We start from the raw sequence: 25,933 nt of genomic DNA on the forward strand, positions 1-25,933 counted from the left end.
TCCCGCTGTTGCCAACCCTCACCAATATGGAGTCACCTGTGCCTGGTCAGAGGGAGGTGGCAGTACTTCTTCACTCAAAGAGTGATTAACACATGGAATTCACATTAACACATGGAAGTCTGCCTGGGGCACTATGCACCCGAGGGCCGGCGCGCCACCTTATGCACGCACAAGGAGGCACTGCCTGGCCCCACCTCCTTGCTGTCTTCCTTTTTGTGTACGCTGTGCGGATCAGCAGCAGGCAGCGAGCAGAGCAGCACATGATGCCTGCTGCTACTGCTGCCAATCCCCAACACCTCTGCCCCTTTTTCATCGTGCCACCAGGCAGATCACTTGGCTGCTTTCCTCCTCCATTCCTCGGACTGATGGCTGGGCGCCACTGCCAGCCCTATTATTGAGTTGATGGCAGACTGGTAAGCAGCAGGGTTCAGCAACATGCCACGAGGAGGGCGGGTGGGGGAAAGTTGGCTGGGCGGGCCTTGGGGGCTAGGGATCTTGAGGGTGCTGTGAGTGATTCCACTTGCACAGAGGGAGCGGGAGGCAGCGAGGCAAGGCAAGTGCACACAGCCAGGACTACTGGGAGATAAGTGGGTTGAGGGGATGGGGAGGTGAGGCAGAGAGCAGGTGCTGTGCGGATGGTCTCATCAGCAATGGCAAGAGCTCTGCCCCTCTTCTGTAAGATACCTAAAATGGCGGGTGCTGAACTGGTGCAGAATGGACTCCCTCCCTCATGGGTGTGGGGAGCGATCCTCCCACAAGTCGCACTAAGTTGCAGCACAACTCTCCCAGGTGTCAGACCCCAGAGCCAAGGAGCACGCAGGTTGTTAACTCAGTCTTTTATTCCAAGCATCTTAAGGCAATACAGCGGTTTGCTGAAACTAACGTCACAGCTCAGAGGCACTTCATATATCAATTCAAGCAAAGCGTGGCATAAAAGGGCAGGCAATTCTGGTGGGACCCCCTCCCTATACTATACTATGGAGTCCCAGGTGCATTATCTATTCTCTGCTCCACTCTCCTCCAGCCCATCATCTTGGTTGCACACGGAACCGCCAGGCTAACAAGCTCCTAAGATAAGCTATTAAGGGATGAGCAAAAGCAAAGCAGACAGGGAATGCAGACAGTCTCAGAAAACAGTTGCATGTTGTTTCATGGCAAGAGGATACAGTGGGTTAGACTTGACACTAGGCAGATCACCTCCTCAGCTCCCATTTACTTTTAATGATCTGAACTTCATGTGTCTGTCCAAAATTAGACCAAGAATAAAACAGCTGTGCAAAAATAAGCAAGCTCAAGTATCGCATTAAAAATGTTGTAACAACATAAAACTCTCATTTCAATTTAAATTTTACATTTATAAAGCAGTAGTAGAACATGCATTAGTAACAAGATTGCTTTTCCATGTTATTTTGTAAAGAAACCATATCAGTTTTTTTAATCTTGTATCTGAACATAGCACTGTTGAACTTAAACTAAATTAAATTCAAACTAAATGCTGCAATATCACACTATCAAGCTTTCATTTAATTAGTTTAAATTATGTTCATTTTCACGTCATTAATTAACGAATAAACAGAAACTTAATAGTGATAAACTATTATGTCTCTCACATAACTAGAAAGTAAATCAATTTTTTAAAATTAGGTGTTTTCCTCAAGGGTACTGTGAGATATGAAGAGCGAGGTCAAGAGTACCGCTATGTTGAAAAGGTTGGGAAACACTGCTCTGCAGCCAAAGGCTGCTTCAGCTGAAGCCCACTTATCCCTGGATGTGTAAAAAGGGGTCATAAGAACTGAGCTCTGATGCAACCCTTCCTGCCCTCCTTCTCATGATATGCCTAAGTTCTCAGGATCAGTATTGCTGTCAGACGGCCATCCAGCCTCTGCTTGGAAACCTCCAAGGAAGGAGAGACTCATTAAAAACATTTCTAAAAAATTCTCCATACCTCTTCTTTACCTTTTGATATTTTGCTGAGATATTCCCCCATGGTCTTTCTTCACTTTTTATGAAGCCTCTGATCTGTCTCCTTATCCCTAATTCTAGGTGCAACTGAGTTATTGTGTAACTGCATTGGCCACACTCACCTGCCTGTTTATTGTTTTTTACTCCCTTTTTACTGCATTGTTTAGGTGGTAAACTTCTTGGGGACAGTCCTCTCTCATTTTTTGCCTGTGTAAGTCTGTAAGGCGCCACATTCATTGCTGGCACTTTATAAACAGAACACTCGTGATGATAATAAATGGATATCCTTTATTTTTATATTTGTACAGCTTCTGAGGTGTGCTGATTCCAGAAAAGTCATGTTCCGGAACAGTCTCAAGATGCTTCTGACAGGTGGGAAATCAAACCGTAAAAACAGATCCAGTGGTAAGTGAATGAAAAATTATTTTGATATAATTGCAGTCGCTTTAGTCCAGTAAATGAAACTGGTTTGTAAAAGTTTGATGGGCCAATGTGGGGTAGAACACCATTACTTTTAGCCATTTTGTTGTATTCCAGTGATTTCTGTGCAATCCCCAGAGTTTTTGCTAAGTATGGGTCAGATCCGAAGACTTCCTTAGGCTGGGGATCAGAAAAAGCTGGCTGTTTAAGACTGTTGATACAACATTTACCAGGACATTGCCTGTTAAACTCCCCATCTTGCTGCACAGAGTGCTGGTAGGTTGGCCTTCATTGCAGTCAGCTTCCTTTCCCCTTTTCATCCAGGATGTTGGGTTTGAATGGAAAGCATGTTTTAAGGGGGGAAGGAGGGAGAGATTTGGGCTTGTTACTTTATTCTGCTTTTAATTGGAAGTGATTTTAATTATTATTGTAAGCCTCCTTGAACCACAAAGAAAGGTGGAATGTAAATGTTTTAATAAATAAATAAGAATTGTTTCAAGGTTTTTTTTTTTTTTAAAGGGAGTTTATTTTTAATAAAAAGTGGCAATTAATAGATTATTTTAATGATGAATAATACTGAATGCCTTAAAAAAACCCCTATGAAACACAATGAAAAGTTCTCCAGTTATGAGGGAGAAAGTGCATGCTGGAGGTGGAGCGAGGTACATCTTTTAGATGAGAAGTGAGGTTGGGAAAAAGCAGAACTTGCCCACAGCATAAAAACACCCACCTCTGCTCTTGTAGAAAATGTCTGCTCCCACCCCCCCTCCGCCCCAAGTCACCCTTTTGAATAACATGCATAGAATTTGGCTTTTAATGAACTAATGCTTTTGTGCTTCAGTTACATAGGTTTCTACCATAATATATCATGCTGCTTTTTGATTTCAGGAAAAATGTTTATTGCACCGTTATTAAACAAAACTTAGAGCTTTTCCCCACACAGCTTACCGTGGAGCGAAGTCCCTCCTCACCGCGCAGCGTCTGCTCGGATTTCCCACCAACTGCTCCGCAGAAGCCGGAAGTGCCGGGCCTTTTGCATTGCAAATGTAAATCGCTAAAACCCAGTTTACGTTAGTGATGCAAAAGCCGCGGATCTTCCTGCTTCTGCGGAGCAGTTGGTGGGAATCCGAGCAGACGCTGCGCGGTGAGGAGGGACTTCGCTCCGCGGTAAGCTGTGTGGGGAAAAAGCTCTCTGTGTTTTTGTACATGTGTTTGTTGAGTCCTCATTTAGCGGAAACAGATTACTAAACTTCCATACACTTCTTTTATTCTTATGTCCAGAAGTTATTCTACAGAAACTGAAAATGGTGTAAAAGATGTAGTTCATTGAATTTCTTCTATATCTCTTCCTTTGCTAATTGTTGGATAATAAAAAAGTCATCATTTTGAGCATAGAAGTTCTGTGTTTTCAGAAGGTATCAGAAGTTATTTTTTAAAGGTGACAGGTTAGGCACAAACAGCTGGGGTGGGTAGGCACAACTTCACACCCCTGGGTAGACCAGCCACCACCAGTCCCTTTAACCAGGGGTCATTTCATAGAAAAAGAGGTGCTGCAGCTCAGTAGCACAACTCATTTGCATATGTCACACACCCCTAATGTCACTGGAAGGTATACTAAATTAGATCACCTCAGCATCTACCTTAAAATGCATCTTGAATTGTAATTGTCATAATAAAACCTTGCTCCCATCCAGCATTGCCTCTAAGCTGCAGAATCTTATGAGCAAAAATTCTGCTTTGTGAGCTACTGGCATTAAAGTTGTGAGCTGCTGCATAAATTAGTTTGCTCCGGGGTTATCCTTCCTGAGCTAAGACAAAAATGTATGAGCTTGAAGGCTAAAAAACTGTGACTCACGGTAACTCAACTCAGAGGGAACACCGCTCCCATCATACTTTTAAAATTACTTTCTTCTTTGTTGCCACAGTGGCATAATGAAGATTTCCATTTGTTGCTTTGTATGTTTTGGTTGTTTTCCCATTTTTGCCAAATCTTAAGAGTTCAGCAAAGTTCTCACAGGGGGTTTGAACAATGGAGCCCAGAAGCAAGGTTGTTTTTTTTTGGGGGGGGGGTGGAGGTAAGAAAGAGCACAATAACATTTAGAGGTTCTCTTCTCCTGTGAGCTCCTGCCCAAAATGGAACCTTCAGCTAAGGATCTCTAGCCCTGCAGGATCTTAATCAAGGAGGCAACCCTGCAAAATGGAATGCTTGCAAGTTGAGTTCTTCAGAACAATTACTATGGTGGTTCTAGCCAGTAACAGGCTACAGTTCTAGATTCATATTGCCATTTTTTGGGATGTAACCCCAAGATGTATAACTGGGAGGACTCTAAGATTAGAATTGGGGCAGGGCTCTATTGAAGCCAAAGCATGGCTGCATGCATTTAAACAGGCTACAGGTAATTTTCTCCTCTAAGGAGGATTGTCTTAATCAAGAGCTTAACAAGACCAGTTCAATTACTGCTGGATGCAAAAAATAGCCAAGAAATCATTTAGTCTTGGCCTAGCAAAGGATAATATGTTGAGACTTGGAAAAAGCTAATATTTACCAACTATTGAGAAATATGTAAAAGATCTAGATCACTTTAGCTCAGTTGTACTAGCTCAGAGAGGATGCTTGTTGTGGAATTCCTGTGCCCAGTTGTGTTCACTGAGACTTCAGCCCCCCCACCCCACCCTGAGTTCAATTTGGCTGGATGGAGACTGCCTAGAGTCTGAATCTTTGTCCAAGGAAAAGAAAAAGACAATTGTGTTACACTAAAACTATTTATTGAACTTCAGAAACATGAAGAAGACGACTGCATATTTATACCCCGCCCTTCTCTCTGAATCAGAAACTCAGAGTGGTTTACAATCTCCTATATCATCTCCCCCCACAACAGACACCCTGTGAGATGGGTGGGGCTGAGAGAGCTTTCCCAGAAGCTGACCTTTCAAGGACAGCTCCTGCGATAGCTATGGCTAACCCAAGGCCATTCCAGCAGCTGTAAGTGGAAGAGTGGGGAATCAAACCTGGTTCTCCCAGATAAGAGTCCACACACTTAACCATTACACCAAACTATAGATTAAGAAACCTTAATCTATAGCATACAGTACAAAGAAAAACAATACCTAAGGCTGAGTGCTGTGGATAAGGGAGGGGCACAGAACACAAAAATGCTGGTTTGTTTCATTTCATGATTTGTTTGATTTCTGACCCAGTTCATGGTTCATTGGTTTGTTTGGTTTGAGAGGTGTTAAACTCACCAGGAGTCTTCAGAAGGCTGTCCTCCCTCCACCCTCCAAGTTTGGCAAAGTTTGGATTTAGATTGTTAGAGTTACAGCACCTCAGAGCAGGTGCCTCCAGGAAACCTCAGCTTCAGCTCTCACTGATAGCTCTGTGCTGCAGAATTGGAACTCCATGATTGGTTCCCGGAGCTGCCAATCAAGCTATGGACAACTGCTGTGGGTATTTCTAGGGCTCCTGGAAATCCACCCCCAGCATTGCCTGGCAATTGGGTGAATCAGCGCCAGGCTGTCTGGGAAAACGAACTGCAAAGACTAAACAAACAAAGCACCATGGTCACGATCCACAGATTGTGATTCATGGTTCAGTTCATGCCCATGCCTACACTGGATACATACAGTCTCGCCTATATAATAATTCCCTTAGCAAAACTGGTCACGAATCAGATACTCTGCCTGTCTCTGCTTTGCAGGGGAGAGAAAGAAAATCTCTCAATTGGCTAAGGGAGGGAGGAAGCAGGAAAGAGCCAAAGAAAGCATCCCTTGATTGGCTGAGGACTCTTTCTTCTCCTCCTCTGGAAGGAAAGCAGCCAGAAATGGTGTGGGGGAGGGTGGAATGGCATCTTGTGGCAGCAGAGCAGATACAGAGGTGGGGGGAGACAGAGGGAGGGAGGGGGGAGAGCAAGAGAGAGAGAATGAATTCCTGTGCTTAAGACCAACAAAGTTATCCAAAAGACAGTGTTGGTCTGAAAGATATCACTAAAGGCCTTTGAGGGAAAACTCATTGGGGCCAGTTCCAACTATTGATGCCAGTTCTAGGTTGGTGGGAAATTCCTGGAGATTTTGTGGTGGAGGAGGGCAGGGTTTGGGGAGGGGAGAGGAGAGCCTCAGCTGAATAGCATCCCATAAGTCCATCCTTCAAAACAGTTATTTTCTCCAGAGGGAAACAGATCTGTTGTCTGCAGTTCAGTTGTGATTCCAGGAGATCTTCAAGCTCCACCTGGAGGTTGGCTACCCTAGGTCTGGCTGCTTTCTACTGTTCAGCAGCAGCCCCCCTATGACAGCCAGTGCGGCACAGGAGTTAGGGTTTCAGATCTGGGTCTTCTAGACCCAGGTTCTTGCTTTGGAAGCTGACTGGGTGATGTTGGACCAGTCAGTCTTTCAGTCTAAACTACCTTACAGGGTTGTTGTGCAGATCAAAAGGGGGAAAGGAGAATGATGTAAGCTGCTTTGGTTCCCCCCCCCCCACTATGGAGAAAGACTGTTCTTTTCCTAGGTAGAGGCTGGAGGGAGGGGAGAGGAAATGGAATGTTGAAGTCAAGAGGGCAAATAAAGGGAAGGAAATAGGATTGCTAACTCCAGGTTAGAAAATTCCTGGATATTTAAGGGGTGGGGCCTGGAGAGGGTGCAGTTTGAGGAGGGGTAGGACCTCAAGACAGCTACAATGCCATACACTCCACCTTGCAAACCAGCCACTTCCTCCTGGAGAACCATTGTTGCCAATCTCCAGGTGAGATATTGTAAACACAAATGAGATTCATCGATGAAGGTGGAAGGAGATCACTCAGAATTACAACAGCTGGAGAAATGACTGCTTCGCAGGGTGGACTCAGTGTCATTTTACCGTGCTGAGGTTGCTTCCCTCCTGCTTTGGTCCATACTGTGATTTTGGTCCACTCACAGACTTTCAACCTAACCTACCTCACAGGGTTGTTGTGCAGATCAAAAGGGAGAGAGGAGAATGATGTAAGCTGTTTTGGTCCTCACTGCAGACAAAGACTGTACTTTTTCTTGGTAGAGACTGCAGGGGAGGGAGGGAGTTGGAAAGCTGAAGTCAGATAAATTCCCCTACAAAAAATGGCCACCATGGATGAATGGGAAGACAACAAGGGGGAGCACTCACCCAGAGCTCTTTCTAGAACCTGTCATATTTTTCCTCACAATGGGCCTTATTCCTAGTAGGAATATATTCTGGCTGCCTTCCAAGACCCACACAGAACCACTGATAGCACATGGCTTGCAGCCTTGAGTAACAAAAGTGCAGACAATACCATTCTACAGTCTATAGAATCAAAGGTAGATGAAGAATGTGATGACCTTAACAAAAGCCAGCCCCTCAATAGAATGGTAATATGAACTAAGAAAAACTAATATCATGGCATCCGGCCCCATCACTCCTCGGCAAATAGAAGGGGAAGACATGGAAGTAGTGACGAACTTCACATTCCTGGGATCCAAGATCACTGCAGATGGTGACTGTAGCCATAAAGTTAAAAGACGTTTGCTCCTTGGGAGGACAGCTATGGCAAACCTAGGCAGTATAATAAAAAGTAGAGACATCACTCTGCCAACAAAAGTCTGTATCGTCAAGGTGATGGTATTTCCAGTAATGTATGGCTGTGAGAGTTGGACCATAAGGAAGGCCGAGCGCAGAAGAATAGATGATTTCGAATTGTGGTGCTGGAGAAGACTCTTGAGAGTCCCTTGGCCTGCAAGAAGATCAAATCAGTCAGTCTTAATGGAAATCAACCTTGACTGTTTCCTGGAAGGTCAGATGCTGAAGCTCAAATACTTCGGCCACCGAATGAGAAGGGAGCACTCACTGGAGAAGATCCTGATGCTGAGAAAGACAGAAGGCAAAAGAAGAAGGGGACAGCAAAAGATGTGATGGCTGGACAGTGTTACTGATATAAGCAACACGAATTTGAACAGACTTCAGGGGGTGGTGGAGGACAGGAGGGCCTGGCATGACTTGGTTCATGCGGTCACAAAGAGTCACCTTGACTGTGCAACTGAACAACAACAATGAACTTTGAACAAACTGAGTTTATTATCTGAAGGGCTCCAGAAAGAATCTTCATCAACATATAAAGGTAAAAAAAGGTAAAGGTAGTCCCCTGTGCAAGCACCGGGGAAAAGCACCAACCCATGAGGTGACATCACATCAGGATGTTTTCTTGACATTTATGGAGTGGTTTGCTGTTGCCTTCCCCAAGTCATCTACACTTTACCCCCAGCAACCTTGGGTACTCATTTTACTGACCTTGGAAGGATGGAAGGCTGAGTCAACCTTGAGCTGGCTACCTGAATCCAGCTTCTGCCGGGATCGAACTCAAGTCGTGAGCAGAGCTTGGACTATAGCACTGCAGCTTACCACTCTGCACCGCGGGGCTCCTCACAAGGATACATATACAGTTCAGTTCAGTTCAGACCTTTATTGTCATAAGAGCAATAATGATTCACAATAAAAGGTAGGTACAAAGGCCTGAAATATAGTAAGAACAATACATAAACAATCAATTAAAATAGCAGCCAATAATACTAATCAAAAGTAGACACCCAGCAATTAAAATAAAGTAGCATGCCTAGATTTAATTGTATAGGCTTCTACTAAGAAGTTCGCAACACATGTAGTAATAGGGGGATTAACATCTTCTAAAAGGTAGGGTAGAATTTTCCTTTTAGTAAATATATTGTGTTGGAGATATTCAGCTAAAAATCGTCTGTTGTGAGGCCAGGAGAGGACATTCTAAAATAATATGGGATATAGAATCAAGGACTCCTAATTCATATGGGCATAATCTATTTTGGAGAGGTATCCGTCTAAACCTACCATAGAGAACTGTTGATGGGAAGGCATTTAAACGCGCCAAAGTAAAAGTCCGATGATGGAATGGGGAGTCTAAAGTAAAAAAATAATGGGGTATCTTCCCATGTCTTTGGGGTATACCTAGATTGGCTTCAGAGCAAGCTGGAATGTGAGGGGAACGCTTTTTGGTATTCGTGATCCATAAGCCTTAGTTGGATTGTTCTTAAGATATATAATTCGTCACATAAGAAGAACATCCGCCTCAATACCAAGTGTTTGTAGTTTGTGGGTAAATGTAGAGAGCCGAGTAATGCTGTGCCTGGCTTTCATCAGGTAGTAAATAAACTTCCTGAATCCGTTCTGAAATGAATTTTTAACCAGAACTTAAAGCCATAATCCAGGCTCTGGTTTGTAGAAGGTGTAAGCCTAGCTCTGCACAAATGGATGAGTAGGGGACACATTTGGGAGCGCCTAAATTCTGATGACAGAATGATGATTGCACTTTCTCCACGCAGGGACCAAAGGCTCCAATCCACAAAGGTATTCCATATAGCAACTGAGGGAGGATTTTAGCATTGTAAATTTTCAGAGTTGCTGCAATGAACTGGCTACCGCCTAAGAAATATAACTTTTTAATTTGCGCCAGAGAACATCTTACTGGACTTACAGCTCTGTTACGATGCGTTGGCCATCTAAGGTTGTAGTTAAAGGTAATTCCCAAATACTTGTAAGCCTTCACTTCTTCAGTTTCTTCTGAACCAATGCTCCATTTACATAGGTGCCAGCTCTTTGGAAAAAAACCAGGATTTTTGTTTTTTCATAATTAATTGCCAGTCATTCAATCTACAGTACTGATGAAAGGTATTTTTGGAGGCCAATTCTGGTACATGAAAGAATAACAGTGTCGTCAGCGTATAACCGTAAAGGCACTGCTAATTGTTCTAAGAAGGGAGGGTGGCCATTCACAGCAGACATATGTTGGTTCAAGTCATTCAGAAACAGATTAAAGAGATAAGGGGCAAGAACACAGCCCTGTTTTACTCCCTTGGTAACTGGGAAACTGGAAGAGAGTTGACCATCAGGGGATACTTTAATAACACCTGAGGTAGCATCATGTAGTTTCTTGATTAAGAAAAGTAGGCGTGGTTCCCTCCCCAGAGTTATAAGTTTTTCCCACAGCAGATCTCTGGTGACTGAGTCGAAAGCGCCCTTTAAATCGGTAAAGGCTGTATACAATTTCCCTCTTTTAGGCTTCATATATTTTTCTGCCAAGAAGGCAAGGGTGGAGCATTGAGCAACTCTAGATTTCCCTTTGAGGAAACCAATTTGTTCCGGGCCAATGATCTTTTCTTTAGTTAACCAATTTAATAAGTGATGTTCAAGATGTTTAGAATACAGCTTACATGAGATGGAGAGTAGGCTGATTGGGCGATAGTTTCCAGGGGAAGCTGAATTACCTTTTTTATATATTGGGCATATTAATGATCTTAACTAGGACTTAGGGATGTTTCCGTTCTGATCGATAAGAGTAAATAGGTTTGCCAGCGGAATGGCCCACCAGTCCACATATTTCTTAAAGAGTTCAGCTGGAATCCCATCTAAACCAGGGGCCTTGCCAGTCTTCAATTCAGATATTAGATCAGTTATTTCCTTGGGACTTACAGGAGGCCATTCTGGATTGGTTGAAAAGGTAAATTCTTTTCTGCACTCTATTGAAATATCTTGGTCATTAAATATTTCAAAATAATAATCAATCCATTTTTGGGGAGTAGGTGTAATCACAGCCGGGGCTGAATTATTTTTCAAGTAACCAGAGACCATTTGCCAGAATAGTTTACAGTCTTTGGTTTTAATTGTATTCAGCAAATGGTCCTGTTTTTGTTTATAAAACTGTTTTTTCCCCCCTGGTGATAAGGCTATGGTATATCTCCTTGTGTGCAGAGTAAATTTTTAGGTTGCAGGAATTATTGTCTTGCCTAAAAGTTCTAAACGAGTCCCTGAGAAGTTTTTTCATAATCCTGCATTCTGAGTCAAACCATTGATTACAGGTGGGATTAGGAGGACAAATTGGTTTGGCTACAGAATTACAGGAAGCCATTATCTGAGCATAGGCTAAATTGGCCTCCTCCATAGAACAGGTTTTGGCAATAATACATATACACATACTGATAACCGAGTCTTTTTTGTAGCAGGTGCTCCTTTGCATATTAGGTCACACACCCCTGATATAGCCAATCCTCCTGGAGTTTACAGTAGGCCCTAGATTAAGAGCCCTGTAAACTCTTGGAGGATTGGCTACATCAGGGATGTGTGGCCTAATATGCAAAGGAGTTCCTGCTACAAAAAGACCCCTGCTGATAACTATATGTTCTTTAGCATTAGTGTTAACATGAAACATTAAATGATGCACAATTCCATAGTAGGATCCTAGTTTCAGTAAGCTAAACACAGTAGCATAGTCCTGTGTCCCTAATAATTTTTCCAAATAATTTGAGACAGCGCATTTATATCACCTGCACAGAACGGTCCTCTTGAATAGTTCAGTTTTGCATAGTTTATGGAAAGCCAGGAAAATGGGAGCTTTCTTGACCTCTTCAGGTAGGCGATTCCACAAGGTGGGGCCGCAATGGAGAAGGCAGTTGTTGACTTTGTCCATTTACAGGTTGGTACCTGCAGGAGTCCTAGTGTGGTGAGTGAAGCTGTTATGGTGGAACATGCGGGGAGGGGGGGGTAGTCTTGTCTCCATGAGGGTTCAGGGCTTTGTATGTGATAGCCAGTACCTTAAATTGAGCCTGGGAACTGATTCACGGCCAGTGGAGTGACTGCGGAATGCGAGTAATATGCGTGCTCTGCTGATGCCCAATAATAGCCAAGCCGTAGCATTCTGCACCCAACTACATTTTCCATACTGATTTTGAGGGGAGACCAATGTACAGTGCATTGCAGTAGTCATTGTTACTGTGGTGTGGAAATACGGCAAATAGATTCCAACATTGAATTTTGGTGGGTTTTTTTAGACAAAAGTATGTATTCTGAAAAAATGCTGCTACTTTCCAAAATAATTTCTGCAAATCATGGAGAAGTACAGTGTTTTAAATAAATAGGCATAATGGCTCTGGCTCTGAAAGTTTGTTAGAGATATTGCTTATGTGGCATCCTGTAAGTGGTAATCACCAAGAAATGAGAACATACTCCTTTATGTAGCTGCAGGTTTTTCTAGAGAGATTGAAATGGGTCCAGATACTCTGTTCATCTAAGACCATGTGGAATTGCATGGCCTCCACAAACTCAGTTACCTTCCGGATGGCTGTACCTGACCTACCCATCAAACCTCCATACTGCAACATATTTACAAAGTTAATATAAAAATGAACTTGCTTCATTAGCAACAGCGAAGCGTAAAGGCAGAGCAGAATCTTGTTGCTTGACACTGTGCAGATGTAGAAGTTTGTGGAACAGGAGATAAAACTGCAGCTTCAGTAGTAATTAAGCTCCAACCATATTTATTAAAGCAGAGAAAATGAGCATTGGCAAACTAAATTTAAGTATGCTATACTGAATGAAAAGGCAGCCTTTTATATTTTTCCTGCCCTTTTTGCATCATTGTGACATTTATTTAAATTTCTCCCTCTGTACTTTTCTGGCTCACAGTTGAGTACATGATTCATCAGATCATATAACAGATCTTAAATATATTCTATGGTGGTTCATAGTTCTTTTGCTGATCACCAGCACTGACATAACGAAATCTGGTTTGGGAGGGGAGGGAAGAGAAAGCATTCTGTGTGCTAGAGTTCATATTAAAGGACAGTGAATCCCTCCCTTCTTTTTCCTAAATTAGCCCAGAATCATATGTAATCCTTCCACTGATATATCCTTTCCAAATGTTTTGGTTAGATGTTACTATGTAGAGGTTTAAGGGACACCCGGAGCTGTGAAGTATGTTTGTAGCTTGAACTGGGATGTGCTTTAGACTGGAGATGGAGCTCTAGACTGGAGAGAGCTCCTAAAGGATGACCTGTTGTCAAAGATTCTGTCAGAATCCCTCTCAGGTTTCTGTCATTGATTATGGTTTCTGCTGCTGAATATGAAGTGTGCTGGCATAGCTGCATAACTGTAAGGGAAGCCCTGTTTGTCTTGAAGCATATGGGATTCCCTTTGTTTCGTCTCTTTGTCCCTCCCCCTCCTTTTCGCTTCCCCCTCCTCCCTTCTGCTTGTTTTACTGCCTGACCATTTGGAGTCCTCTCATGTCTTCCTGGGGTCCCGCGGTTCTTCGGAGATGTGCTGATTGCTGCAGCCACCAAGGAAGAATTCACATCCCCCTTCCCCACGGTGCTCCAATCACAGGGCCCTGCTGGTTTGAATGATCCAATGGTGTCCTAGTGTGGGAACCTTGAACTGTATATAGTTGGCCCGGTTGGCCCAGTAAAGGAGTCTTCTTAGTTAGTAGTTACCATGCTGTAACTCAATAAAGAGCTATGATCACTGCAACCACATCTCCTCCATGCATTGAACCCACTGTATACTGAAGGAACAATGCAAAGCAATAGAGGAAAATAATAGAAAGGGAAGGACAAGAGATCTCTTCAAGAAAATTGGAGTCATCAAGAGAACGTTTCGTGCAGAGATGGCCATGATAAAGGACAAAAATGATAAGGACCTAACAGAAGCCGAAGAGATTAGGAAGAGGTGGCAAGAATACACAGAAGAATTATACAAGAAGGATCTCAATGTCCTTGACAACCATGATGGTGAAATTGCTGACCTTGAGTGTGAAGTCAAATGGGCCTTAGAAAGCATTACTAACAACAAAGTGAGCAGAGATGACGGTATCCCAGTTGAGCTATTCAAAGTCCTAAAAGACAATGCTATTAAAGTGATGCACACATTACATCAGCAAATTTGGAAAATGCAACAGTGGCCACAGGATTGGAAAAGGTCAGTTTATATTCCAATCCTAAAGAAGGGTAATGCCAAGGAATGTTCAAACTATCACACCATTGCACTCATTTCACATGCCAGCACGGTCATGTTGCACTCATTTCACATGCAAGCACGGTCATGTTAAAGATCCTATAAGCTAGCCTTCAGCAGCATGTAGATTGGGAACTACCAGAAGTTCAAGCTGGGTTTCAGAGAGGTAGAGGAATTAGAAATCAAATTGCCAACATCCACTGGATTATGAAGAAAGCACAGGCGTACCAGAAAAAGTCTATTTCTGCTTCATGAACTACGCTAAAGCCTTTGATTGTGTGGATCACATCAAACTGTGGCAAGTCCTTAAAGAGATGGGAGTACAAGCCCACCTCACATGTCTCCTGAAGAACCTGTACAAGGGTCAAGAAGCAACTGTCAGAACGGGATATGGAACAACTGATTGGTTTAGAATAGGAAAAGGGGTTCGACAAGGATGTATATTATCACCCTGCTTATTTAATTTATATGCAGAGTACCTCATGCGGAATGCTGACCTGGATGAAGCAGAAGCTGAAATTAAGATTGCCGGGAAAAACATCAACAACCTCAGATATGCAGATACCACTCTTAATGGCAGAAAGTGAGAAGGACCTAAAGAACCTCTTGTTCAGCATGAAAGGTTAGCACAAAAGTAGGCTTGAAACTCAACATCAAAAAAAACTAAGATCATGGAATCTGGCCCCATCACACCGTGGCAAATAGAAGGGGAAGACATGGAAGTAGTGACAGACTTCACATTTCTGGGATCCAAGATCTCTGCAGATGGTGACTGTAGCCATGAAATTAAAAGACGTCTGCTCCTTGGGAGGACGGCTATGGCGAACCTGGGCAGTATAATAAAAAGTAGAGACATCACCCTGCCAACAAAAGTCCATATAGTCAAAGTGATGGTATTCCCAGTAGTAATGTATGGCTGTGAGAGTTGGGCCATAAGGAAGGCTGAGCGCAGAAGAATAGATGCTTTTGAGCTGTGGTGCTGGAGAAGAATCTTGAGAGTCCCTTGGTCTGCAAGAAGTTCAAATCAGTCTGTCCTAAGGGAAATCAACCAGACTGTTCCCTGGAAGGTCAGATGCTGAAGCTGAAGCTTAAATACTTTGGCCACCAAATGAGAAGGGAGCACTCACTGGAGAAGATCCTGATGCTGGGAAAGACGGAAGGCAAAAGAAGAAGGGATGGCAAAAACTGTTTAATTTTTAACTGTTTTATTGTACGATTTTAACTGTTTTATTGTAATCCTCCCTGAGTCCACCTTGGGAAATGGCAGACTATAAATTCACAAAAAATAAATAAAATAAAAGATGAGATGGCTGGACAGCATTACTGATATGACTAACACAAATTTGAGTGAACTTCAGAGGATGGTAGAAGATAAGAAGGGCTGGCGTGACTTGGTCCATGGGGTCGCAAAGAGTCAGACTCGACTGTGTGACTGAACGATAACATAACATGGAAGGGTGTTGGTGACAACATGAATCACACTCCTGTGTGAACTGTCAAAATCCAGAACTTCTTCTGTGTTGGCAAACCCCTCCCCCCCATCTGTCATCCAGCCGTGTCCTTCATGGTAACATATTGTTTCTTTGAAATGTATTCAGCTTTGTTAAAAGTGAAAGTAGCCTTTATTATTCAAACTACAAGATGGGATAGTAAAGGGGGGGGGGACGAAATTGAGATACTTTGACATGCCTTGTTTTACATCAGCCATTTCTGCCCAATGTCCCAAAGCGACTAGATGGCATGTAGCTAATCATGAATAAAGTTTAATCTAACCTAGGTTTGCATGAGTATTACTTTCAAGTCTTACAGATTCTTATTTGCCTGCAAGTGGCCTGGCTTTTTTGACACATGCCTTGTATGTTGAACTTGCTGAACATCTGGGCAGTTCTGTGTTTTTCTTCTGCTTTATAAGAACTCCACTGGAGAGAGAACTCTGAAGGACTCTTTCCTCTAGTGGAAGATCCTCCACTTAGTAGAAACAGTGGGATCTAAGCGCTTATTCTGTGTTGTGTTGAGCAACTTTTTCATATGCACAGTAGGCTCTTTCTCAAGATATTTGCAGACTATCAGTCCTAGGTCACATGCCGATATATTTATTTGTTTACTTACCTACTGAAATTATAGCCCTGAAATTAACTCCTGTGGCATTTTGATCCTGGTAAGGATCATACCGATTCACAGATTCAAGTGGAGCAGCCATGCTGGTCTGAAGCAGCAGAACAAAGATCCAAGTGGGCAGTTGTGAGTCTGTAGCAGTAGAACAAAATAGGAGTCAAGTGCACTTCTGAGTCCTGGGGCACCTTAAAGGTTCAATTGGACTCAAAGCTGATCTGATCCACAGAACTTGTTGCGGCCTGTTGCTAGATTCTACCTGTCAGCTGACCATCATAGTACTCTGTTTGGAATATCAGCAAAGTTAGTGGACACAGGAGAGCCAGTTTGGTGTAGTGGTTAAGTGTGCGGACTCTTATCTGGGAGAACCGGGTTTGATTCCCCACTCCTCCACTTGCACCTGCTGGAATGGCCTTGGGTCAGCCATAGCTCTGGCAGAAGTTGTCCTTGAAAGGGCAGCTGCTGTGAGAGCCCTCTCCAGCCCCACCCACCTCACAGGGTGTCTGTTGTGGGGGAGGAAGGTAAAGGAGATTGTGAGCCGCTCTGAGACTCTTCGGAGTGGAGGGCGGGATATAAATCCAATATCTTCTTCAATATCTTCTTCTTCTATATGATTATGCTGCACAAACCTTAACTGGTTGAAGTGGTGCAGCACTAATCCTGTTGAATGTGTTACCTTTTCCCTTCCTTTCTTTCAAGCTCTTTTGATCTAATGATTCTGAGCAGCAAATGTCTTAGCAGTAGTATGTGCAAAAAGGATCTCGGGGTCTTAGTGGACCATACGCTGAACATGAGTCAACAGTGTGATGTGATGGCTAAAAAGGCAAGTGCAATTTTGGGCTGTATCAACAGAAGTATAGTGTCCAGATCACGTGATGTGATGGTATTGCTTTACTTTGCTCTGGTAAGACCTCACCTGGAGTATTGTGTTCAGTTTTGGGCACTACATTTTAAGAAGGATATAGACAAGCTGGGATGGGTCTAGAGGAGGGCGACGAAGATGGTGAGGGGTCTGGAGACCAAGTCCTATGAAGGAAGGTTGAAGGAACTGGGCCTGTTTAGCCTGAAGAGGAGGTGGCTGAGAGGTGATATGATCACCATCTTCAAGTACTTGAAGGGCTGTCATCTAGAGGATGGTGTGGAATTGTTTTCTGTGGCCCCAGAAGGTAGGACCAGAACCAGTGGGTTGAGATTAAATCAAAAGAGTTTCTGGCTCAACATTAGGAAGAACGGTTCTTCATTAGGAAGAACGGTTCATTAGAGCGGTTCCTCAGTGGAACAGGCTTCCTCGGGAGGTGGTGGGCTCTCCTTCCTTGGAGGTTTTTAAACAGAGGCCAGATGGCCATCTGATAGCAATGAAGATCCTGTGAATTTAGGGGGAGGTGTTTGTGAGTTTCCTGCATTGTGCAGGAAACAGGTCTCTGTTTAAAAACCTCCAAGGAAGGAGAACCCACCACCTCCCGAGAAAGCCTGTTCCACTGAGGAATCACTCTAATGGTCAGGAAGTTCTTCCTAATGTTGAGCCGGAAGCTCTTTTGATTTGCCATGTGTTTAGTACAAACACAGTATCCCATGACATGATCCTTTTGATCTGCATTATTGCTATTTCTTCTGAAAGGGGCAATTAATGGGTTTTCATTATTGGACCATGTGTACTAATGTGATGTCTAATACACATGTACCAAGGCTGAAAACTGATACATTTCCCCTTTCAGGAGAAATGTTATGTATTTACAGAATTTTACCCCACTTTCCCACCCCCTTCAGAGTGGTGGCTAACAGTTACAACGGACTCCAGTAGCACCTTAAAGACTAAGAGAATTAAAGACTTCCACCAAAAAGCGAAGACTTCTCTCTCCTGCATGTGGGTTCTTGTGCCGGAGAGAGAAGTTGAAGACAGCTGATATGCCCGTATGAATGATGAGTTTTTGCATTGGCTGCTATACAGTTATAAGCATTGGTTCTGGTTTACATTCTGCATAAAATTGAATTTGCAACTTTGAAGAAGAATTAATGAAACACACTGAAAAGTCCAGATTCACTTTGTTGCCCTGGAATTTGCTGTTGTGAACAATGTTCTGCCAAAGAGGAAATTTTTTTTCCACGTGGAACTGTTGAATAGGAACTTTTTACATTGTTATAATAATATTTATTATCAAGAATGCAATGTTAACACTATAAAGTGATTTAGTTGTGAAGATGATGAAGATATTGGATTTATATCCCGCCCCACACTCTGAATCTCAGAGTCTTATCTGATTGAATTAATACAAAGACAATAAGATTCATTAATTAGTAGTTTATTAAGGTTTGGTTCATGGTGTTTATTCTGTTTTTCATCCCATCTGGAGAATGGCAACCCTAACACAGCTAGGGATTAAAGTATGATTGGCAAACAAAATGTTGTGCCTTGTTGATTGGTTTTCAAAATTTGCACTCATCCTCTCATCCGTGAGGGTGGGAACTCTATTCCTGTTTGTTTTGATGAGCAGAGCACCTGAGGATAAAATTTAATTCATTTGGTGTACTATATATGCATATATGTGAAGAAAAGTTTAATTGTGTTTGTTAAGCTGTAACATAGTTAATATATTTACATATGCAGTCGTCATAATCGCGGCTTTTGCGGTTGATTCAGAGCAAGAGATTGCCATGAATACAATATGTTAATATAATATAATATAAAAGAAAATAGAATAGACTAGAAACTTCTTGCCTCTTATAACAAGGTCTCTTCTCTTATGCTGATGGGCATTTTCCATAGCCTGACCATGCAGAAGGTTAGTGAGGAGGGTGAGCAGAGCGCTCGCCTGCTGTTGAGAGGACAGAGAGGCACTGCCCGCAGCAGTCAGGCTTCCCATAGGCACCTGTGGGTTCCAGTGCACTGAATGCACAGACTGCAGTATGAGGTTAGTGCAGCTGACATTGCTGACTCCAGGATACTCCTTTGCCTGCTGCTCTGCCAGCTTCTGCACTGTTTGGAAGACAAGGCAAAATGGTGCAGTGTGATCTGGGCTTGCTTAGGAAACAATAACCTTCAGTATGATGCAGAGGTAGGTTTACAATGCTAACTAGCCAAACGGGGGAGGGGGGGAGATATGGGGAATTGCTTTGGCAAGATTATTCTGGGTGTTCTGCGTTATCAAAGCCTGAATTTCAGTTACAAGCATTTGAGGCTTGCATCTCAAATATGTCTGCTTGCTGCTGTTAAGAGATAATGTTGAACACATTGCTACTTGCTTGAGGTAGAAATACATGGTAAATACTTACTTCTAATATATTGAATGACATACTTTCGCATTCTTTAGATAAAATTACCATGAGCTATTTGTAGTTGCAGTGGATTCCGTGGGGGCAGCAGGAGGAGAATGCAAGATAATTTATTTTGTGTCTGTGGAAGATTCTCAATTGAAACGGCAAAAGAGAAAAAACTAAAAGCAGCACTTTATCTTTTTGTTGACGAATGCAATCTTCTGTTAAGTTTGCACTGTTTATAGACAGCTTTTGAAAATGGCTTCGGTAGTGAGCAAAACTAATTTGTGTTTGAGATAGGAGGGATGTAAGAACAATGAAGAGCCCAGTGACCCATTTCTCGTGATATAACAACATACAAGCAAATTAGATTTCTCTTTGCTAAAAGTATTGCATCCAAAATAGTTTTAGTACTGATTGATTGCAGCAATTAGCTATACAGTTCATGTTAAATCAATAATACAACGACACTATAAATGTTTTAATGAAAAGTGATAGGAATTGGTTTGTCCGTAACCTGAAACCTCATTGTTTCTGGTTAGCTTTAAGTGTGATTTTAGTGTTCTTTTCCTACTTCTTGATTTTTCTTTAGCTTGACTTTAGCTTAGCTTATTGTATGCTGAAGGTTCGGGAATGTAATAAAAGGTTGAGATTAATTGCCCACAGTTGGGTTTATTCTTGGCATCTTGTATCGTGAAATTTATAATCCAGTGTGCACACACAAAATGGAGTGAAGCTCTTTAGGCAGTGCTGCAGTATTAGCTTGATGGTTGCTATACTTTGTTTATAACTGATTGTCATAGAACACATTTTATTAAAAAGACTGCTTCTGCCTTTGCACTTCAGAAGAAAAAAAGTGCCACATAATGCATGGAAGCAGCACTGCGTGTCTCTTTTCCCTCTATAGCCATATTTTGAATGATGGTTTTGTGCAGAGGATTATTTTGTGGGTGAAATAAGTGTAATCCGGGGGAGGGAGACGCAGAATTGAATTTTCAAGGGGGAGAAATGGCTAGATGCGGGGACTGCTGTTTTGAAATTGATGATGATGATCTAAATATTCTTCATTTTTGATTCTACGGTAAACAATTTGTTCTTTCCAGTCTGATCAAAGAAATAAGTAGAATAGTTTTTAGATTGACTAACATAGACTATTTACCTGAGTGTATTTATCCTGTGTTTGGATGGGAGACCACCAAGGAATTCCAGAGTTGCTCTGCAGAGGCAGGAAATGACAAACGGCCTCCGAATGTCTCTTGCCTTGAAAATCCCATGAGGGGTTGCTGTAAGTCGCCTCTGCCCTGACGGCACTTTGCCCACCGACAATTCGATCCTCAGCCTCTTCCTTTAAGTACCCAAAGTGCTCTTCTGTTCCCTTGTGTTAAGCCCTGTGTTGTTGATGTCACTGTTGTACTGCTGTGTGCAATTGTAACAAGGTTTAGAACATCATTGTTACGGGCAGGCAAACAAATAACTCACCTGAGTTGTGTACTTGCCCTCATGACTAAGTCTTCTGCTTGTGGTAACTTCTGGGCATTTTAATACCTGTAAAACATTATTCAATGCTGATGGAGTGTTGCAGATGAAATGGAGGAACCTGATTGGCTGTTTAATGAGATAGAGCAACAGTGAGATGTAATTGAGTGTCTGCTTCAACCTCATTCCCAGCATGCCGGTGAGAGAGGCGAGGGGAATGTGGCAGAACGGAGTTCCGGAACTTCTTCGTGGGGAAAATTATCATAAAATGTTTAAAAGTTCGTAAGGGGCATCCATGTGTTAGTTCCAGCCTCTTTTTCCTGAAAAAAAAAGTCCTGGAGAGAGGAGTGTTTAGGATGCATTTGAAGTTAAAAAAAAATTCAACAAAAATAGCACTGAGGACAAGCCCTAGGTCAATGTTTAGATTGAATTAAGGTTGTGCTCTGCCCCATGTTCTGTAGAATTTAAGTCAGGTTTTTTTTTTTTGCATGCTGTGCTATTTTATTTCAGCTCAGTTTACATTATATAAATCGGTTATATTGAGAAGGTGGTCTGCATGGGGTGATCTACGTTGCAGTCCTAAGCCCTTGCACGCTTCTAAACGCATTGGCTTTCGTGGATTTAGAAGAATGTTTCAGCTAGTTGCTGTTCTGATGTATAGGATGTAAAACCTGGGACAGATGACTCTAGAGAAACACAGACCACAATCTTCAAAACCGCTTGACTTTAGATTTTTAAAGCATTTGGGGAAAGAGCACAAAGTAATTGGCATTCCTAAAGCAGAGTATTGCAGTCAGGCAGGTGGAGAATTGGTCTCCTCTTAGTGCTTCACAGCAGCCCGAGAACCGTATGCTGACTTTGACATTTATTATTTATGGCCAGCTAATGCAGGGAAATAGATTTATTGTTATTTTACAGAATGTGTGACCATTTTCCCTTTAATGTTAAGCATTTAAAAGGTTAGTTGTACTTTAAGGCTGCTTATAGGGAAAGTATTTTGCTCTCATATCACAGAATTTAAATTTCAGCTCCTGTTCATGCTTGGGGGTGGGGGGGTGGGGGGGTTGCTGTTTGTGTTTGGATGTGAAAACGAGAGGTGCAGATAAACTGGCAGGTCTTATGAGCAAAGCATTGTCTCTCATGGCAAATATCTTGTGGCGTATATTATTTGAGTGCTTAAGTTTAAAAATAATGAGGTCTGCTAATCAAGAAGTAGAATGGAGATATCTGGTAGCCAGCTTTTCACACGCCAAACAAAATGGCTGGTAACTCCTTTTGCTGCAAATTGCAGATGAAGAACTGGCTGCAATTAGAATATATTTTCAGCACAAGAAAGAACAACAACATAGAGTTTATTAGACTGGCTGCTTGATGCAATATGTTTTCAGGGAAGACAGCTGAAATACTCATTTCCTATTAGAGAAAATTTGCAAACAAATGCTCTGAGTTGTGGTTTTAAAGTTTGTTGAAGGTAAAAAGGTACGAGATAGATTAGTGTTTTCAATAACATTGTGCATTTTTATTATCCTTTTAAGGACAATGTTTTATTTATTTAAAATTAAATGTCATTTAATTGATGGAATGAAACTTCAAATAGCAGACAATTGAAGGAAAAGTTCAGGTTTCAAAGTTTTAGAGATTTAAATGTATCTTACAGGAGGAAAAAACTCTGAAAAGTGTGCATAACATTTTAGGAAGACAGTTCATATGAGTTCACAAGACAGTGGCAAATTGCCTGGGTCTTCAGAGACAAGGAATTATCCTTCCAAATGTTATTAAATGTGGGATAGAAACAATTGTTTGAATAGTTTCCATTTAGCTGAATGGGCCCTGAGGTCTGATACTCAAGCAAATGCAACCTGTGTGGGGGAAGAGGTTTGGTGGACGGAGGCTCTCTATTGGCTGTAGAAAACCCTGGGTTGGCAATAGTGCCACACCCACCAGCTTCATAACATATGCATTGTCCTATGTAACAGTCAGTGTACAACTTCACACAATTTGTTTTAAGGCACAACTGCATGTGCACAGTGTCTGCTTCTCCCAGGGGGAGCAGTTGACTGCAGATGGCTGGTTGGTTTTTTCTCCCCCTTTCCTGCTAGCAGTTTCTTGGTACTTTCCATCTGGAATGTGCAGGTTTCTCAGTCAAAAGTCAGTTTAACTAAAGTATATTGCTTGCATGTTGAAGAACGTTAATCTTGGCTATCTACAATGAAAGGGGACATAAGTAACAAGACTGGGAAAGATCTTAGAGAATCGCAGGCAGTTGAAATAGAGGCAACTAATTTTGATCATGAGCACTGAATGGGGATGAGAAAAGGTGGAAGGAAGATGTGTACCTTCTTTAGAAGATTAGACAGTTCCTTCCTAGACATGAATGAGGGATGACTATGATGGGCAGGTCTCAGGAAGTTATAATGCATCCAAAAGCCTTCTGCAGCATTAGGGCCCATCTTCACCAGGTGGCCAGACCACCTTGCCTTGATTCAAGTCCTTACTCACAGATCGCATTGATGTTGCCAGGGCTTTTTTTTAACAGAAACCCACAGGAACACAGTTCCGCCTGGCTTGGTGTCAGGGGGTTTGGCCTAATATGCAAGTGAGTTCATGCCAGGTTTTTTCTACAGAGAAACCCTGTGTGAAACAATGGTGGCATCAGGGGTGTGGCCTAATATTCAAATGAGTTCCTGCTGGGCCTTTTCTTTAAAAAAAGTCCTGGATGTTGCTATTTGATGTCTGGCTCAAGTAAAATCTGTGCAATACCTTTCATTCAGACAAATTGAAACAAACATTGTTAGACTCAAAAGCTGTGAAGAACACACCCACCCACACCAGCAAGAGGTGCATTCATAAAAAGTTAGGAGGGAGGAAACTGAGACATTTTAGTGAAGGGACATATGACCTGAAATGCTGGGCTTTAGGTCTGGAGTGGTCCAGGGCAAGTGTGTGTGTGGAGTGGGGGTGGGAGTAAGCCTTCCATCAGTTATGCTCAAGATTTATAAATCATACATCATGTACTATTGGCAATTATATCACCTGTCCAAATGTTGCCTCCTTAAATTGTATTGTGTAGAGCAGACAGAGGTCAGGCCAGGCATTGCCAGTCTATTAAACTAGCTCTGTTGGAAGAGTTTTTAATTTAGAAATTTCTAAAACTGACAGGTAGGTCCTAGGAATTTGTGCCTTGGGGCTACAGTTCAGCATCCTTGCACAAGAGCTTTGGCAATCCTCAGAAGTCCAGCTCCAAGTTTGGCTTAGTATCTGTAGGAAACTGCAGAGTGTGATAAGATAACCCACTTGGGTCCCCCGTCACTTGTGCAGCCTCTTGAGGCAGTGGAGGAATTGGGAGTTTCCCTCAGCCTCCCGGGAGAGGAGAGCCACAACCCATGGGGACTCCAGCTTTAGGGTCAGGAGTTTCTCCAGCTGCACCAGGAGGAACAAGCGGTAGTGGCAGCAGGAGGTAAAAGGTCTTGGAGGCAGTTGCAGCAGGCAGGGCACGTTCAGCTTCAGCACGACTCACAGTGTCTCCACAGTTGGCTATGGGCAGAGAGCCTGATTCAGCCACAGAAACAGCCCTCCTCAACCTTCCTGAACCACAGTAAGGCCAGACTCCCTTAAATGTTTCTTGGGCAGGCCTCCGCACACACAGGAAAATTGGTAGCACTTTTCTTCCATTTTCTAGGTTGGCTAATGGCATCCTAGGAGGACATCACCAGCCTCCTGATTTAGGCTGCATTCACTCAAAACTGGGCCCACCTATTTCCCCCAGCATTTTCCTTTCAGTCCCCATGGATGGAAGAGAACGGAGGAGAATCCTGCAGCCACCGTTGTAGCATGGAATGAGAGAGGCCTTGCTTTACTTCCCCACAAATAGGAGGACACCAGCTGCGTCCTCTAAGGGGAACGGCTGGAGCATGAAAGGCATTCCTTTCCAGTGGTGCTTACAGGCTCTCCCCAATCTGAAGGAGAGAGCCAGAGTGGCTTACTGGTTAAGAGCAGCGGACTCTGGTCTCATAGAACTGGGGAGTTGATTCCACGGTTACTCCCATGGGACCAGCTGGGTGACCTTGAGTTAGTCACAGTTCTCTCATCCCCACCTGCACCGCTGGGTGTGTGCTGTGGGAGGGGGAAGGGACAGTGATTGTATTCTGCTTTGAGTCTTCTCTCAGTGGAGGAAAGTGGGAGCAGGAATCATCCTTCTTAGGAAAACTGGATCAGTCTGCTAGATGCAATGCGGAATTCAGCCCTTCACTGGGTCATCTACTGTGGCTTAATCCTTCACCACTAAGGAGAAAGATAAGAATATGGAATCCTCTACTACAATTTCTCCCCAAGTAGTGTAACTTTCCCCCAAGGTTCAGTACAATGAAAAGGCTGAATCAGACCCAAATTTTTCCAGAAGGTTCTGGGGCTCCACCCCTCCGGTGGGACTGGTCCCTTTTCCCTCTGTGATTTTGCCATAAGAGAAGGGGTTATACAGACTGAACCAAATTCTAGGTATCCGAAGTTTATGTTCTGATTTTCTTTCAGGAGTTTCTACAACAGGCATGTTCCTTACTAACTATAACAGTTGGCTCTGGGGAAACCAGCAGAGTAAGTTTCTGCTTGGAATGCAGAAAGTCCCAGGATCGATCCCTGGCATCTCCAGTTGATGAGGGGTGGTTCGAGTTGTTTAAATATATATATTTAAATATATAACCAAGTGTGCAATAAACTGTATCAGGGGTGGCCAAACTGTAACTCAGGAGCCACATGTGGCTCTTTCACACATATTGTTTGGCTCTCAAAGCCCCCACCACCCCATCAGCTGTCTTGGAGAAGGCATTTCTCTCTTTAAACTACTTCTCCAAACCAAGCCAGCCAGCAGCTTGGAGAATGCATTTAAGATTAGTTGCTTTCTTTCCACCTCTCCCTCCTTCCTCTGTCCCC

General features: G+C 42.9%; 1 protein-coding gene across 11 annotated transcripts in view; it reads left to right on the top strand.

Moving 5' to 3' along the window:
* Nucleotides 1–2,264: 2,264 nt before the first annotated feature.
* Nucleotides 2,265–25,933, top strand: part of TANC2 (tetratricopeptide repeat, ankyrin repeat and coiled-coil containing 2) — a 238,424-nt gene continuing 214,755 nt past the window's right edge. For 8 of the 11 annotated variants that reach the window (XM_060255815.1, XM_060255816.1, XM_060255817.1 and 5 more), the window contains exon 1: nucleotides 2,265–2,367. In XM_060255815.1, coding sequence (XP_060111798.1) covers nucleotides 2,301–2,367 — 67 coding nt within the window. In that variant the 5' untranslated portion in view covers nucleotides 2,265–2,300. Of the gene's footprint in view, nucleotides 2,368–19,189; nucleotides 19,333–25,933 lie in introns of those variants that run through there. The other 3 variants (XM_060255825.1, XM_060255820.1, XM_060255826.1) reach the window with 3 other exon arrangements.

Source organism: Heteronotia binoei, chromosome 15, assembly GCF_032191835.1.
Source record: "Heteronotia binoei isolate CCM8104 ecotype False Entrance Well chromosome 15, APGP_CSIRO_Hbin_v1, whole genome shotgun sequence".
Lineage (NCBI taxonomy): Eukaryota > Metazoa > Chordata > Lepidosauria > Squamata > Gekkonidae > Heteronotia > Heteronotia binoei.